This window comes from Netta rufina (assembly GCF_964035555.1).
Source record: "Netta rufina genome assembly, chromosome: 3".
NCBI classification, from domain to species: domain Eukaryota; kingdom Metazoa; phylum Chordata; class Aves; order Anseriformes; family Anatidae; genus Netta; species Netta rufina.
In genome coordinates this window covers 120,422,179-120,438,500 of record NC_140125.1, presented here as the reverse complement: position 1 = coordinate 120,438,500, position 16,322 = coordinate 120,422,179, and the positions used below count along the sequence as shown (strand labels likewise).

At 64.3% G+C, this 16,322-nt stretch overlaps 1 protein-coding gene across 1 annotated transcript; it reads right to left on the bottom strand.

The window, feature by feature from the left end:
- Positions 1-2,424: 2,424 nt before the first annotated feature.
- SCARA3 (scavenger receptor class A member 3) lies at positions 2,425-6,500 on the bottom strand. The gene is made up of 5 exons (XM_084283707.1): positions 6,455-6,500; positions 6,247-6,357; positions 5,711-5,809; positions 3,462-4,505; positions 2,425-3,046 (listed from the first exon to the last, which is right to left on the bottom strand). The coding sequence occupies exons 1-5, from the start codon at positions 6,474-6,476 to the stop codon at positions 2,607-2,609; spliced, it is 1,716 nt and encodes a 571-aa protein (XP_084139833.1). The 5' UTR covers positions 6,477-6,500; the 3' UTR covers positions 2,425-2,606.
- Between the last annotated feature and the right edge of the window lie 9,822 nt (positions 6,501-16,322).

Below are 16,322 nucleotides of genomic sequence, written 5' to 3'. Positions count from 1 at the left end.
GCTGGGAAACGGCCCCGGGACGGCACCTTTTGGGGTCTGCGTGTCCCCGTCCCCTTGGGTGTCACCGTTTGGGGTCTGCGTGTCCCTGTCCCTTTGGGAATTGCTCTTTGGGGTCTGCGTGTCCCCATCCCACTGTGCATCACTGTTTGGGGTCTGTGTGTCCCCGTCCTTCTGGGCATCACCTTTTGGGGTCTGTGTGTCCCCATCCCCTTTTACATCACTGTTTGGGGTCTAAGTGTCCCCATCCCCTTGTGCAACCCCATTTGGGGTCTGCATGTCCCTGTCCCCCTGGGCATCCCCATTTGGGGTCTGCGTGTCCCCGTCCCCCTGGGTGTCACCATTTGGGGTCTGCGTGTCCCTGTCCCTTTGGGAATTGCTATTTGGGGTCTGTGTGTCCCTATCCCACTGCACATCCCTGTTCGGGGTCTCTGCGTCCCCATCCCCTTGTGCACCACTATTTGGGATCTGCGTTTGGGATCTGGGCATCACTGTTTGGGGAAGGGGGTGTCCCCATCCCCCTGAGCATCCCATTTGGGGTCTGCGTGTCCCTGTCCCTCTGGGCATCCCAATTTGGGGTCTGTGTGTTCCCACCCTTTTACATCACCATTTGGGGTCTGCGTGTCCCCATCCCCTTTTACATCCTTGTTTGGGGTCTGAGTGTCCCCATCCCCCTGGACATCCCTATTTGGGGTCTGCATGTCCCTGTTCACCTGGACATCATTATTTGGGGTCTGCTCTGTGTGTCCCCATCCCCTGGGCATCCCCATTTGGGGTCTGCATGTCCCCGTCCCTCTGGGCGTTGCTCTTTGGGGTCTGCACGTCCCCAAATAGCACGGGGCAGGTTTTTGGGGTATTTTGCTCTGCGCCCCAAAAGCACCCTCACCCTAACCCCCTGTGGGGGCAGTAGGGTTGGTGTTTGTGCCCCCCCACCTGGCACCGAGCAGCCCCGCAGCTCTGCAGGCGTCGTTTTGGGGAGGAAAACAGGAAAACGGCGTGCCAACAGCAACAAACACCGCAGCGGGGCCAGCGGGGGGGCACGGGGATGGGGTGGGATTGGGATATGGGGTGGGATGGGGATGGGGGTGGAAATGGGGTCAGAATGGGGTGGGAATGGGGAGTGGGATGGGATGGGGATGGGGATTTGGGATGGGGATGGGGATTTGGGATGGGATGGGGATATGAGATGGGATGGGGATATGGGATGGGGATTTGGGATGGGAATTTGGGATGGGGATGGGGATATGGGATGGGGATGGGGATTTGGGATGGGGATGGGATGGAAATAGGGTCACAATGGGGTGGGAATGGGGACTGGGATGGGATGGGGATGGGGAGATAATGGGGTGGGGATGGGGAATGGGATGGGGATGGGGATTGGGATGGGATGGAGATGGGAACAGGAATGGGGATGGGGGCGGGCCGTGGGTACCAAATCCCAATTCCCCAAGCAGGCAGCGGGGCAGGGCTGTGCGTGACCTTTATGGGATTTTTCTTTACTCTGGCACCTCAGGGAGGGGATCCCTGGCAGATCCCAATTTGGGGCTGGCTCCTTCCCCCAGTGCCCCATTGCTTTTGGCACCGCGGCCCCAAATCGGGTACCTGGGGCCCCCCTGGTTTGGGGTTTAGAGTTTGGGGATTAGGGTTTGGGGTTTAGGGCTAAGGGTTTGGGATTTGGAGTTCAGGGTTTGGGGTTTAGGGTTTGGGATTTGGGGTTTAGGGTTTGGGGTCTAGGTTTTGGGATTTGGGGTTTGGGGTTTAGGGTTTGGGGTTTAGAGTTTGGGGTTTAGGATTTGGGGTTTGGGGTTTAGAGTTCGGGGTTTGGGGTTTAGGGTTAAGGGTTTGAGGTTTAGAGTTTGGGGTTTGGGGTTTAGGGTTTGGGATTTAGGGTTTGGGGTTTAGGGCTAAGGGTTTGGGATTTGGGGTTTAGGGTTTGGGATTTGGGGTTTGGGGTTTAGGTTTTGGGGTTTAAGGTTTGGGATTTGGGGTTTAGGGTTTAGGGTTTGGGATTTGGGGTTTAGGGTTTAGGGTTTGGGGCTTAAGGTTTAGGGTTTGGGGTATCCCCCTGATAATCCCCAGCCCAGCAGCACCGGGGGGGCTACACAGGGGGTTTCTCCCCCCCCTCCAGCTCCAGCCAAGCTGTAGGACGGGGCGAGGATCCCAATCACCCCACGGGGCCTGCCGCCCCCACCCCAAATCCCCAGCAAAGCGCTGCCCCTGCCCCTCCTGCCCCATACCAGCACCAGGAAACCCCAAAACCCCCCCAAAACCCCCCAACCCCCCCCCCAGGAGGCAGGAGCCGTGGGTCCCTTTGGGGTTTTTATTGTGCCACGAGTACAAAGCGAGGGGCTGGGGGGGGGGGGCAGCATCTGGGGAAAAAGGGGGGGGCACAAACCAGCTGCACCCCAGACCCTATAGGGCCTCGTCCCGCGGGACCCCATGGGCTCGTCGCCCTCCCTGCCCAAGAGCCAGGGGCCAGCCCCACAGCACCCCAAAATTTTATAGGGTTGGGGGGGTCCGGACCCCCCCACACACCTCAAAGGGGTCCTTCCTGCCCTGTCCCTTGGGGCTGGCAGCGGGGGGGATGCTTTTGGGGTTGCTTTTGGGGCTCATGGGCCAGGGGGGCCGGGGGGACCCGGTGGTCCCGGGAGACCCCGTAAACCAGGGTCACCTTTGGGTCCTGTGGGGCCGATCCGCCCCACAGCCCCGGGGGGGCCGGGGAGCCCCGGTTTGCCCTGAGGACCTGGGGGGCCCTCGGGCCCCGGCCCCCCCTCGGGTCCTGGGGGTCCCGGGTCTCCTCGGGGTCCCGTTTGTCCCTCGGAGCCGGAAAACCCAAAACTGCCCTTGGCGCCCTTGAGGCCGGGGAAACCCTTGGCACCCAAGGGTCCCCTTTCTCCTTGGGGACCGGGGGGGCCCGGGGTGCCGGGGGTGCCGGGGGGGCCCGGTGACCCCAAACTGCCGGCGTCGCCCTTCTCTCCTCTGCTTCCCGCAGCACCCTTGGTGCCCACGTCGCCTTTAGGGCCGCGGGGGCCTGGGGGTCCCGGTATACCTGTGGGAGGAAGAGGAAGGGGGTGAGTGCGAAGATCGGGGTGAGGCGTCCCGGGGCGGTGAGCCTGGGGGGTGCCCGCGGGGGTTTTGGGGGGTTTTGGTTAAAACCAGAGCTGTTTTGGCTCCTGGTTCTCTGTGTGGGGCACCCCCGAGCACGCAGAGCCCCCTCTCCCCCCTTCCTGCAGTCTTCAGGGTCTGGGGGCACCGTAATTGCTTTTTTCTGGAGCAAAATCCCCCTTTTTCAGCCCAAAGCCCCAGGGGGAGAGCCCTCCAAAGGGCTGAGCTGAGGGGTCCACGCAGCTCCGTCCCCAAGACACCTCCGTGCTCCACGAGCTGGATATTCGGGTAACCTTTCGGGCCACCCCAACGGTTGCGGCGCGGCGGGGAGCTGCCGAAATTTCGGCGGCCGCCCTCACCTCGCAGGACGGTGACGTTCCTCAGGGCCTCCCCGTGCCGCGCGTCCACCGCCTTCATCTCCTCCAGCAGCGCGGAGAGGTTGCGGACGTCGAAATCCAGCCGGGCGCTCAGGAAACCGAAACGTTCCCTCAGCCCCTCGGCCTCCCCTAAAGCACGGCCGAGGGATTTGTTGAGGTAGTCGAGCTCCTCGGCTTGGGCGTGGAAGCCCAGGGTGCAGGAGAGCCGCACGTCGTCCAGGTAGCGCAGCATGCCGTGGACGTGCCCGTCGGTGGCGTTGACGTTGGCCACGATGGTGGCCAGCTCCAGCCGCTGGGCTTCCAACCTCCCCTCCAGCGCCTGGAAGCGCTCGGCCGCCCGCTTCTGCCCGTAGCGGCCGTGGTACCGCAGGTCGCCCAGGTTCTCCCGCTGCTCGTCCAGCGAGGAGGAGACGTTGTCCAGCTGCAGCTGCAGCCCCATCACCTGCAGCACCAGCTCGTGCATGCTCTCCGCGTTCTCCCCCGCCCGCCGCCCCGCCGCCCCCAGGCTGCCCCGCAGCCCCTTCACCGCCTCCCCCGTCTCGGCGGCGGCCGCCCGAAGCCCCCCCAGGAGCCGCGTGTGGTTGTGCCAGCCGGCCTCCAGCTCCTCCAGGGCCTCCTTCTCCTCCTCCGCCCTCCTCTCGGCGGCTCGCAGCCTCCCCCAGCTCTGCCCCAAGCTGGCGTTGAGGCGCTGCAGGGCCGCCATCGCCTCAAGCCTCTCCTCAACCAGCTCCCGCAGTGACCCCCGCAGCCCCTCGGCCGCCTCCCGCCAGCCCCCGGCCCTCGCCCAGAGCTGGCCCAAAGTCCGGTTGAGTTGCCCGGTAGCCGCCCAGCAGCCGGCCAGTTCGGCTCCCAGTTGCTGGCCCGAGGAGGCCAGGAGGTGGTGGGCACGGGAGGTGTTGTCCAAGAGGGTCTCCTGGGCTGTCAGGGTGTGCCGCACGGCTTCCAGTTCGTCCCGGAGCTTGGCGAGCTCCTGGCCCAGTTGGGCTGGTTGGTGGCACTGGGAGCAGTTCGCTGAGGTCTTCTCATCTGGGGGAAGGGTGGAGGGGGGACTCGGACCACCGCCCACCACCAGAACTCACAGATCTCCAAGTTGAAGCCCACCGCCCACCACCAGGACCCACAGACCACCACCCCCGAGGCCCTTGGCCCACCAGCACCCAAAGACCTCCACCTTGAGGACCACCACCCTTAGTCCACCACCATGACCCACAGACCTCCCAGTTGAGGTCCATAGCCCACCACCAGCACCCACAGACCTCCCAGTTGAGGACCACCACCCACCACCAGCACCTACAGACCTCCAAATTGAGGCCCTCAGCCCACCTCCAGAACCCATAAACCTCCCAGTTGAGGTTCATAACCCACCACCAGCACCCACAGACCTCCAAATTGAGGCCCTCAGCCCACCTCCAGGACCCATAAACCTCCCAGTTGAGGCTCATAACCCACCACCAGAACCCACAGACCTCCAAACTGAGGCCCTCAACCCACCACCATGACCCACAACCCTCCACCCCAAGGCCCTTAGCCCACCACTGGGACCTACAGACCACCAAGTTGAAACCCACCACCCACCTCCAGCACCCAAAAACCTCCAAATTGAGGTACCCTTAGCTCATCTCCAGGACCCATAGACCTCTCCACCGAGACCCTTAGCCCACCACCATGACCCACAGACCACCACCTCGAGGACCACCACCCTTAGCCCACCACTATGACCCACAGATCTCCAAGTTGAAGCCCACCACCCACCTCCAGCACCCACAGACCTCCAAATTGAGGCCCTCAACCCACCACCATGACCCACAACCCTCCACCCCAAGGCCCTTAGCCCACCACCATGACCCACAGACCACCACCCCAAGGCCCTTAGCCCACCAGCACCCACAGACCTCCCAGTTGAGGACCACCACCCACCACCAGCACCTACAGACCTCCAAACTGAGACCCTAAGCCCACCACCATGACCCACAACCCTTCACCCTGAGGCCCTAAGCCCACCACCAGCACCCACCGACCTCCCCACCAAGACCCTCAGCCCACCACCAGGACCCACAGACCTCCCCGTTGAAGCCCACCACCCACCACCAGCACCCACAGACCTCCCAGTTTAGGTCCATAGCCCACCGCCATGACCCATAGACCTCCCCACCGAGACCCTTAGCCCACCAGCACCCGCAGACCACCCCGTTGAAGCCCACCCAGCCCCTGGAGCTCCGTGACGGACTCACCCAGCCCCTGCAGCTCCCCCTGGATGGCCAGGAGCCTCTCCTCGTAGGACGCCTGCGCCGAGCTGATGCCGCCCGCGATGGTGTCGACCCTCCTGAAGACTGCGGGGGCGATGAGCTGAGGGGCCGGGGGGGCGCCGGGAACAACCCCAAATGCCCCCACCTCCCACCCCAAAGCCTTTGGGACCCCCACCAGAACCTACCAAGGCTTTGCAGCCCCTCACGGGGGGCACGGGACCACCCTCAAAGCCACAGGTCCCCCCGAAAAGCCATGGGTGCCCTGTAGGGCAAAGCCCCCCGCGCTCCACCAGGTCCCCCCCCCGACTCCACGCATCAACCTCGGGCAGCAGGAGGGCCAAAAGGCAGCGAAGACCATGGGGTTGGGGGGAAAACTGGGGGATTTGGGGTCGTTTCACCCCATCCCGCACCAAGCCTTGTGTCGGAGGGATGCTCGCGCATCCCGGTAGGAAAAGAAAGGGGGAAAAAAGGGGGAAAAAAGGGGAAAAATGGAGCCCCCCCCCATCTCTGCTTGTGCTCACCCAGGGTGGCCAGCACAGTGACGGCCACGATGAGGAGGATGGAGAAGACGTAGAGGATTTTGACGGCCGTCTGCAGGGACAGGTCCCTCTGGCAGCGGCTGCAGCTGCTCCCTGCCGGGTGGAGGGTTTAGGATCAGGCCCTGCTGCTGCCCACCCCCGTGGAAAATTGGGGAGGGGGGGGCGGCAACGGGGCGGTCTCGGCGCTCACCGGTGGTGCGGAAGGACGGCATCTCCTCCTCCTCCTCCTCCTCCTCCTCCTCTTCCTCCTCTTCCTCCTCCGCTGCTGCTGCTGCCACCAGGGCCTCTGCTGGAAGGGGAGGTGGCCCCATGGGTCAGGTGTCCCCATCCCCTGCGTCCCCATCCTCTGTGCCCCAATTTCATGTCCCCATCCCCTGTGCCCCCATCCCCTGTCCCCCATCCTCTGTGCCCCTATTCCATGTCCCCATCCCTGTGTCCCCATCCCCTGTGCCCCCCACCCCATGTCCCCATCCCCTGTGCCCCCAACCCTTGTGCCCCCACCCTGTGTCCCCATCCCGTGCCCCAATTCCATGTCCCCACCCCCTGTGCCCCCACCCCGTGCCCCCACCCCATCCTCTCCCAGGAGCAGCCGGCTCTATGAAGGGCCCCCCCCATCTCCCCAAGCTGCTTCACCGTTAAAAAAAAAGCAAAATAATCACTAAAAAAAAGCAAACAAAGCCCCCCCCGAGCCCTCAGCTGATTCCAGACCCCCCCCCATTCTGCCAGGACAGAGCACACCAATATGGGGGGGGGGGGGCACGGAGCCCAGGACCCCCCCCCCCAACCAGCAGCAGTGCCCAACACCGTGAATCCCCCCTTGGGGGGCACCGGGCGAGCGCGCCACGACCCAGGAGGGGGCTGCACCCCCCCCACACCCCAAAAATTTGCCCCCCCCCGACCTTCTCCAGGTGCCGGGGGTAGAAGTGGGGGCTGCTCCGTGCTTTCCACGCCGGGGGGGCCGCGAGGGGCCGCGTCCCATGGCCGGAGTGCTGGCACCGCCAGCGTCCCCCGCTTATAAACCCCGCCGCCCCCACGGAAACCCGGGGCGGCACCTGGGATGGGGGGGGGGGGGAATAGGGGGGGGGGCCCCCTCCCGGGCCTGTCAGTTTTCAGCTGTCCCAAATTTTGGCTTTTTCCGCCCCGGGAACGAGCGGCGGAGGCAGCCGTTGGGTTGGGAGGAGGAGGTGTGCATTGGAAGCCCCCCCCCCCCTATTGTTTTTTTGGGGGGGGGTCTCGGAGCGGGGCTGAGCCCACCCCATAGAAAAAGCTGCCCATAGGGTGGGAAAAGAAGGGTGGGAAAAAGCCCCCCGGTTTTGGGCACCCCATGGGCGCCCCCGATTTTGGGCACCGTGCCGGGGACCCGCGCTCGGCCACCGCCACCCCCTCCAGCCCCTCTACCACCACCCTCACCCCTCTCCTTCCATCCCCCCCCCCAAAAAAAAAGCCCCCGGCCCCCTCGTACGACCCCAACTCACCTCTCATCACCCCAAAACCTCCCGGCCAGCAGCGGGGACGTGGTGACCCCAACCCCGTTGCCACCCCAGGCCTCAGCGCCCCGCTCCCCGTCGCGCCGTGCCGGCCAGCATGGCCGGGGCTGCCGGGCTCCCCCGGCCCCTCGCTCCCCCAAGGTGGGCCAGAAAATTTTGGGAACCCCTCAAAAGGATCCCCGTGGGCGGGGGGAAGCCCCCAGGACCCCTTTTTCCCCCATGGGTGAGCGGGATGGGGAGCGGGAAGCGCGGCCGGGCTTGGGCGGCGTCCAGCGGAGCGCGAGGGGCTGCTCCCTCCTTCCTTCCCTCCCTCCTTCCCTCCTTCCCTCCGGCCCTAATGACTACCAAATGTCTGCCTGACTGCTGTGCCGAGCCGTGCTGAGCTGTGCCGAGCTGTGCCAAGCTGTGCCAAGCCGTGCCAAACTGTGCCAAGCTGTGCCAAGCTGTGCCGAGCTGTGCCACTCTGTGCCGAACTGTGCCGAGCCGTGCCGAGCCATTCCGAACCGTGCCAAACCGTGCCAAGTTGTGCCAAGCTGTGCCAAACCATGCCAAGCTGTGCCGAGCCGTGCCGAGCCATGCCGAGCCATGCCGAGCCGTGCCGAGCCGTGCCAAACTGTGCCAAACTGTGCCAAGCCGTGCCAAGCTGTGCCAAGCCGTGCCAAGCTGTGCCAAGCCGTGCCAAGCTGTGACAAACCGTGCCAAGTTGTGCCAAGCTGTGCCACACTGTGCCAAGCTGTGCCAAGCTGTGCCACACTGTGCCAAGGTGTGCCGAGCCGTGCCAAGCTGTGCCAAGCTGTGCCAAGCTGTGCCACACTGTGCCAAGCTGTGCCAAGCCGTGCCAAGCTGTGCCACACTGTGCCAAGGTGTGCCGAGCTGTGCCAAGCTGTGCCGAGCCGTGCCGAGCTGTGCCAAGCCGTGCCAAACTGTGCCAAGCTGTGCCAAGCCGTGCCAAGCTGTGCCAAACCGTGCCAAGCTGTGCCGAGCCGTGCCGAGCCATGCCAAACCATGCCAAGCCGTGCCAAGTTGTGCCAAGCTGTGCCAAGCCGTGCCAAGCTGTGCCAAGCTGTGCCAAGCCGTGCCAAGCTGTGCCACACAGTGCCAAGCCAAGGGGAGGGATGCTGCGGGGTTGGGGAGATGCTGGGGGACACTTTGGGGGCTGCACCCTGTGGTGCTGGGGGTCCGGAGCCTTGGGGTTGGGTCCTGGGGTGGGGCCGGGGTCCTGCTCCTCGGGGTCAGGGTCAGGGATTTGGGGGTTGAAGCCGTGTGCCTGGGCCAGGGCGCTGGGGAGCTGGGGTTTGGGGTCTGAGGGGTTTTGGGGCTGGGGCCTGCTTTGGGGCCGTGGTTGTGGCTGGGGGGGGGCAGGGGCTGTTTCCCCACGTGGCATTTTCCCCTTTTTCTGCCATTTTCCTTCCTTTTCTGCAATCTCTCCCCCCACTCCTCCCAGCACCTGCCCGCCTCCTCCCCCCTGGGACTCCCGGCCGTCCCCATCCCACATCCCAAGGCATTTCAAGGCCGTCACTCCTCCCCGGCCCCATTTTGGGGCCTTTTTGCTGCCTTCCGCAGCTCCCCCGCGTGCCCTCGGGCCGTCCCTGATGACTCACGGCTGGTGGCACGGCTCCAGGGTGGCCGATTTGCCCGATTCCTCCTCTTTTTGGCGCAGCTTTTTCCACCGCCGACCCGCTCCGTGCTGCGCCCCACGGCCCCTCTCCAACCACGGGAGCTTTTTTTTGGGGGGGGCAGGCACCGTTTTCCCCCCAAATCGGGTGGCTGGAGGTGAAAGACCCCAGCCCCCGGCACCAGTATCGGGGGGGATGCCCACCCCTGGATGATTTTGGGGGGGGTGCCCCCAGCCCCAAACCCCTCACACCACACACCGACGGGACAGAGGACGAATGCGCGGAAAAGATTTAATAAAAAACCCACAGAATAAAAGATTTTATAAGAAAAGATTTAATAAGAAAAGATTTAATAAGAAATTCACAGAATAGGACAGACAGCACCGACAGGCCCCATTTCCCACCCACCCAGCCCCTTTACACCCTTTTCTCCCCCCCTCCCCAAATTCCTCTCCCCCCCCCGCCCAACTCCCCATCTCTGCCTCCTTTTGGGGTCCTCTCCGTGCCCCTGCACCTCTTCGGCCGCCCCCTCCTCCCTTTTTTCTCCCCCCCCCCATTGCGCACGGCCCTTGAGCAGCCACCCCGAGCCCCCCCCCTCCCCTTAGCACCCACCCCCTGCCCCAATTCCCCCCCCGCTGCCCCCCAGCCTCCCCCCTGCCCACCTTTGCCCGTAGGTGCCCCCGTCCTGGCGCAGCCTCGCCAACCAGGGCAGGAAGGGCTCCGAGGGGCCCGGCGCCCCCTCGCCCTCGCAGGGGCTGAGCCGCAGCTCCAGGGGGAAATTGGGGATGATCTGGTGGGGGCCCAGAGCCTCCCCCACGACGTGCAGGGAGCGCACGGCCGCCAGGATGAGCGGCAGCCTCCTCGCCCAGCTCTTGCCCGCGCCCTGCGCCAGGCGCTGCAGGCTGCCCACGACGGGCGCCAGGGATTTTTGGGGGGGCTGCAGGGCGGCCGTAGCCCCCAGGCTCCGCTGCAGGGCTTCCCGCAGGAAGGCTGAGCCCTGCTGGCAGCCGACGGCGCGGGGGGTGCCGTAGGGTTCCCAAATTTGCTCCCCGAGGATCCGGGCAGCCTCCTCCGCCGAGGCTTGGCGCATGGGGAAGGCGAGCGGCCAGCGCGAGGCTTCGTCCACCGCCACCAGCAAGCAGCGCAGCCCCTCCTCGTTGGGGGGCAGCCCCTGGATGAAGCCGAGCTGCAGGCAGGCCCACGGCCCTGCGGGGCGTTGGGGAGGCGAGATCCCTGCCTCCCCCTCGTCCCCGGCACAGCGGGGGCAGCTCCGCACCCAGCGGCTCACCTCCTCGCCGTCCCCTTCCCAGCTAGCCAGCTGCCGCACCCCGGCCAGGGTCTCCCGCACCCCCTTGTGCCCCCGATGGCACCGGGCAATTATTTCCTGCTTCTCGTCCTTCGAGGGCTCCCAGTTCTGCCGGTGCTTCGTGCTTTTGACCCCCTCGGGGATCCTCCCAGCCCTTTTGGCCACTTTCTGGCTCCACTCCGCCTCCTCTCCGTCCCCGGCGTGCCTCAGGTGCAGCACCCCCGGGTTGGCGCGCGCCCAGCGCAGGACGTGGAGCCACAGCTCCTCCTCGCCGCTCGCCCCCGGCCCCCTGCCCGGCTCCTCAGCCTCCCCTCGCAGCCTTTTCACCAGCGCCTCGGAGCTGGCGTACACGTAGAGGGGCAGGGAGCTGCAGTGGCGCCGCAGCAGCTCCCAAATCGCCTCCAGCTCCGCGCCGGGCGCCGAAATCCCCTTCGCCAGCCCCAGCAGCCAGCGTTCGGCCAGGTTGGCTGCTGCAAAACCCAAGGAGGGCGGCCCTCCCGGGCCCTGCACCCTGCCTGCCGTGAACCAGACGTTGCCCGGGGGCGTGCGGGGTGGCAGCAGCACCAGGGCGGGCGCGGGGGGCACGGGTGAGCCATAAAGGGGGTGCCCCCCGTTGGGCTGCGCCCTCTTTTCCCCCCTGTTGACCAGCAGCAAGGTCCAGTCCTCTGGGGCCGGGCTGGGCCAGCAGAAACTCCTGGTTTCGCCCCAAAGGAGGTACTTCCAAGGGGAATGGGGCATTTGGATCACCACGGGGGCCGGCCCGATGAACTCCTCGAAAGCCTTCAGCGCCCAGAGCGCCGCCAGGCACCCCTTCTCCCCGGGGGAATAGGGCACCTCGTGGGCCTTCAGGAGCCAGGAGCTGAAGCTGACGGGCACCAGCATCCCCCTCTCGTCCTCCTGCAGCAAGGCGGCCCCCGCAGCCCCCTGGCTGACCCTCAGCCTGATGACGAAGGGCTCGGATGTCTCCGGGAAGCGCAGGGCAGGGGCGGCGAGGAGGGCGCGCTGCAGGCGGCTCAGCGCCCGCCGCTGCTCCGGACCCCACAGCCACTCCTCCTCCTTCCTCGTCAGCCTCTGCAGCGGCTCCACCAGCTCCTTGAAGCCCTCCACGTGCTCCTGCAGGGAGCTCAGCCACCCCAGCAGCTGCCGGAGCTGGCGCAGGTCTCGGGGACACGACAGGGCCCTGACCAGCTCCAAATTGCTCTCCGTGATCTCGCGCCCGCGGGCCGTCAGCGTCATGCCCAGGTAATCCACCGCGGGCTGCACCAGCTGAGCCTTGTGCAGCTTGGCTTTGAAGCCCGTGCTCTGGATCAGCCCCAGGACCCTCTTGGTGCGGGCTTCTGCCTCTTTTCGGGTCCTGCCGGCGATGATAATGTCGTCGGTGTAGGAGGAAACCCAGCCCTGGTCCGCCGGGGGCAGGCGGGAGAGCATTTGGGCCACCCGGCGGTGCACGATGCTGGTGGTGCCGCGGAAACGAGGGGGAAGCCGGGCGAAGAGGTACTGCCGGCCCCGGAAAGTGAAGGCAAAGAGAGGCCTGCAGGAAGGCGCCAAGGGGATGGCGAAGGAGCAGCGAGCCAGGTCGACCACCGAGAAGAACCTGCTGCGAGGGCTCAGCGCCGTCACCGCCCGGGTTTTGGATAGGGACTCGGTGGCCACGCCGGCGGTGACCTTGTTGAGGGCGTCGCAGTTGAGCGTCAGCCTCCAAACCTCCTCGGGGCCTCCCCTGTCCAGCCAGAGGGGGCTGTTGGAGGAGGACGTGCCCCTCAGCACCACGCCGGCGTCCAGCATCTCCTGCAGGATGGAGGCCACCACCTCCTCCGCGTGCCTGGAGAAGGGCTTCTGGGTTTGGAAGGGCACCGGCCCCGTGGTCCTCACCTCCACCTCCCCCTCCACCAGCCCGCAGTCCAGCTCGGATCTCGCCCACAGGGCTGGGAATTCCTCCCTCCACCTCTCTTTGCTCCCGTCCAGCAGCTCCATGGTCTCAAAAATCCGCATGATGAGGCTGGGGGCCGGGATGCGCCGCCGGGGAGGGGGGCTCTCCTTCCTCTCGGCCGGGCGGGGGGGGATTCGGGGAGGGGGCTGCTTCCAAGGGAAAGGTTTAGCTCCGAAAAATACAGCACGGGGGAGGGCAGCAGAAGGGTTAAAAGCTGGCTCGGAGCCCCGGGGAGGAGGAGGAAGGTGGCTTTTTGGGAGGAAGGTGGCGTTTTGTCCTCCTCCCCCAGGCTGGAAGATGGCAGCCGGGTCACGGCGTCCCCTCCTCTTCCTGGCACCAAGCTGCTGCCGGGGGCTGGGGGGGGGGGAGGGAAGCAGAGCATTAAGGGGGGGCCCCAGGGGTGCTGCACCCCAAACGAGACCCCCCCAGGAGCTCACAGGGGGGCTGCGAGGAGGTGGGAGCCCGGTGGTGCCTGCGGGGGGCTGGCAGAGCGCAGCTGCGCACCCAAAGGTGCTGCTGGTGGCTTGGGTGGGGGGGGCAAAGGGGGTGTAGGGGGGTGCCAAAGGGGTTTAGGGGGTGCCAAAGGGGGCTTAGGGGGTGCCAAAAGGACTTAGGGGGGTGCCTAAGGGGATCACCAATGTGCAAAGGGGACTTTTGGGGGTGCCAAACAGGACTTAGGGGGTGCCAAGGGGACTTTTGGGGGTGCCAAGAGGGCTTGGGGGTGCCAAAGGGACTTAGGGGGGTGCCAAAGGGGACTTAAGGGGTGCCAAAGGGGTTTAGGGGGGTGCCAAGGGGGCTTGGGGGGAGCAAAGGGGGCTTAGGGGGTGCCAAGGGGGTGCACCGCTGTGCCAAAGGGGACTTTTGAGGGTGCTAAAGGGATTTTTGGGGGTGCCAAAGGGACTTAGGGGTGCTCCAAGGGGGCTCGCCGCTGTGCAAAGGGGACTTTTGGGGGTGCCAAAGGGACTTAGGGGGGTGCCAAAGGGGACTTTTGGGGTGCCAAAGGGGATTTTTGGGGGTGCCAAGGGGGGCTCACCGCTGTGCCGAGGGGGCCTCACCGCTGGGTCCCGCCGATTTCCTCCCCACTTCCCCTGCCGGGCGCTGCGAGCATCGCCCTCGTTGCGTCTGTTCCGGGAGCTGGGGGGGGGGCTTACAGCGAGGGGAGGGGGCTTACAGCGAGGGGGGGGCGGCCCCGAGCTCCGGTTTCTGTCCCCGAGCCCCCCCCCAGCCCCATTTTCCCCTCGTCCCGAGCTGGGCTCCGGGGGCTCCTTGGCGCTGCGCCCCCCCCCCCTGTGCCCCCCCCCCCCCCCCCCGGTCCCTTTTGGCACCCAGAGGGGACCCCCAGGAGCAGTGGGGGGGGGGCTCCAAGGCCTGGGGGGGGGGGGGGGTCCTCGTTTCCCCCCCCCCCATAACGCCCACCCCTTGGGGACCCCCCCCGGGCATCACAGGGGATGCTCTGCGGGACCCCCCCCTACTCCCAGCCCCAAATCAGCATCACACTTAATGGGGGGGGGGGGGGGTTTTGGGGGGGGGGGCGTATCCCAAGCGGGGGGGGTCCTTTTTTTGGGTGGGCGCACGCCCTTAGGGTGTCCTGGAGGAGGAGGGGGGGGCTGCGTGGGGTCGTGCCTCAGTTTCCCCCTGTGTCTTGGGGGGGGTGCAGGGTGCTGGGGGGGGGTCACCCCCTTGCCAGATGAGAGATTTGGGGGGGTTTTGGGGGGTCCCCAGGGCTGGGGGGGGCGCTGGGTGCGCGGCGCTGCGCCCATCCCCGCAGCACCGGGGCGCAGCGCACCAAGGTTGGGGAGGGAAAGGGGGGTCAGGGGGGGTCCGGGGGGGTCCGGAGGGGTCCGGGGTGGGTCGGGGGGGGCCGGGCAGGGCCAGGCGGTTCCAGAAAGCTCCGGGGCCGGGAGCGGGGCGGACCCGCAGCGCCTCGGGAGGATAAAAGGGGGCGGATTTTGGGGGCGGGCGGCCGAGCTCGCCGGGGACGCACGGCACGGAGCGCAGGTCCCTTCCCTTCCCTTCCCTTCCCTTCCCTTCCCTTCCCTTCCCTTCCCTTCCCTTCCCTTCCCTTCCCTTCCCTTCCCTTCCCTTCCCTTCCCTTCCCTTCCCTTCCCTTCCCTTCCCTTCCCTTCCCTTCCCTTCCCTTCCCTTCCCTTCCCTTCCCTTCCCTTCCCTTCCCTTCCCTTCCCTTCCCTTCCCTTCCCTTCCCTTCCCTTCCCTTCCCTTCCCTTCCCTTCCCTTCCCTTCCCTTCCCTTCCCTTCCCTTCCCTTCCCTTCCCTTCCCTTCCCTTCCCTTCCTTCCCTTCCCTTCCCTTCCCTTCCCTTCCCTTCCCTTCCCTTCCCTTCCCTTCCCTTTCCTTCCCTTCCCTTCCCTTCCCTTCCCTTCCCCATCCCATTATTTTGGGGGGGGCAGCAGTTATTTGGTTATTTGGGGTCAGCAATAGGGGCTTTTTTTTGGGGAGGCAGAGCCCCCTTGCAGCCAAGCTCTTGCCCAATTTTTTTATTTTTTTTTTTTTGGGGGGGGGGGCTCAGGAGCCACTCTGCAGCTGGGCTATTGCACAACCCCTTCTATTCTATTCTATTTTATTTTATTTTACTTTACTTTATTTACTTTATTTTACTTTATTTTACTTTATTTTCCTTTCCTTTACTTTCTCTTTTTTCCTTTATTTTACTTTTTTCCCTTTATTTTACTTTATTTTACTTTTTTCCCTTTATTTTCCCTTTATTTTACTTTATTTTACTTTATTTTGCTTATTTCCCTTTATTTTCCCTTTTTTCCCTTTTTTCCCTTTTTTCCCTTTATTTTACTTTTTTCCCCCATTTTCCCCCATTTTCCCCCATTTTCCCCCATTTTCCCCCATTTTCCCCCATTTTCCCCCATTTTCCCCCATTTTCCCCTTTTTTCCCCTTTTTTCCCCTTTTTTCCCCTTTTTCCCCTTTATTTTCCTTTATTTTCCCATTTTTTCCCCTTTATTTTCCTTTATTTTACTTATTTCCCTTTATTTTCCCCTTTATTTTCCCTTTTTTCCCCTTTATTTTCCCTTTTTCCCTTTATTTTCCCTTTTTTTTCCTTTTTTTCCTTTTTTTCCCTTTATTTTCCTTTATTTCCATTTATTTTACTTTTTTTTTTTCCCCTTTATTTCCCCTTTATTCCCCTTTACTTCATTCTTTTATTTGGGGGGGGGGGTCTCCCACCCCCCTACCCCACACCATAGGGGTCAGCCCCCAGCCCCCCCCCCCCCCTTAACCCCCACCCCCTGGGGGATCCCCCCCCATCCTGGGGGAGCTCTGCTCTTTATGGGGCCGGGGGGGGGGCCGTGGGAACGGGGTGCCCCCCCCGTGGGAAGGCAGCCGCAGCTCCCCTGGCCCCGTGCCCGTGGCCGGGTGCCCGCTGCTGACTCACAGCCCCGTGCCCGGTTTTTTTTTGGGGGGGGGCAGCATCCTTCTGCCAACCCCCCCCCCAACCAAACAACCCCCCCAAAACCAAATAACCCCCCCCCAAAACCCAATAACCCCCCCCAAACCAAATAACCCCCCCCAAACCCAAATAACCCCCCCCCAAAACCCAATAACCCCCCCAAAACCCAATAACCCCCCCAAAACCCAATAACCCCCCCCCGACCAAATACCCTCCCCAAAACCAAACAACCCCCCCCAAAACCAAATACCCCCCCCCAAAACCCAATAACCCCCCAAAAAAAACAAATAACCCCCCCCAAAAC

Bases quoted from the DNA above. Each gene is read 5' to 3' on its own strand.
- SCARA3 (XM_084283707.1), bottom strand. From the start codon at position 6,476: ATGCCGTCCTTCCGCACCACCG. The intron at 6,358-6,454 runs GTGAGCGCCGAG...TCCACCCGGCAG, and splicing joins GCCGTCCTTCCGCACCACCG to GGAGCAGCTGCAGCCGCTGC. The intron at 3,047-3,461 runs GTGAGGGCGGCC...TTCCTCCCACAG, and splicing joins GAACGTCACCGTCCTGCGAG to GTATACCGGGACCCCCAGGC.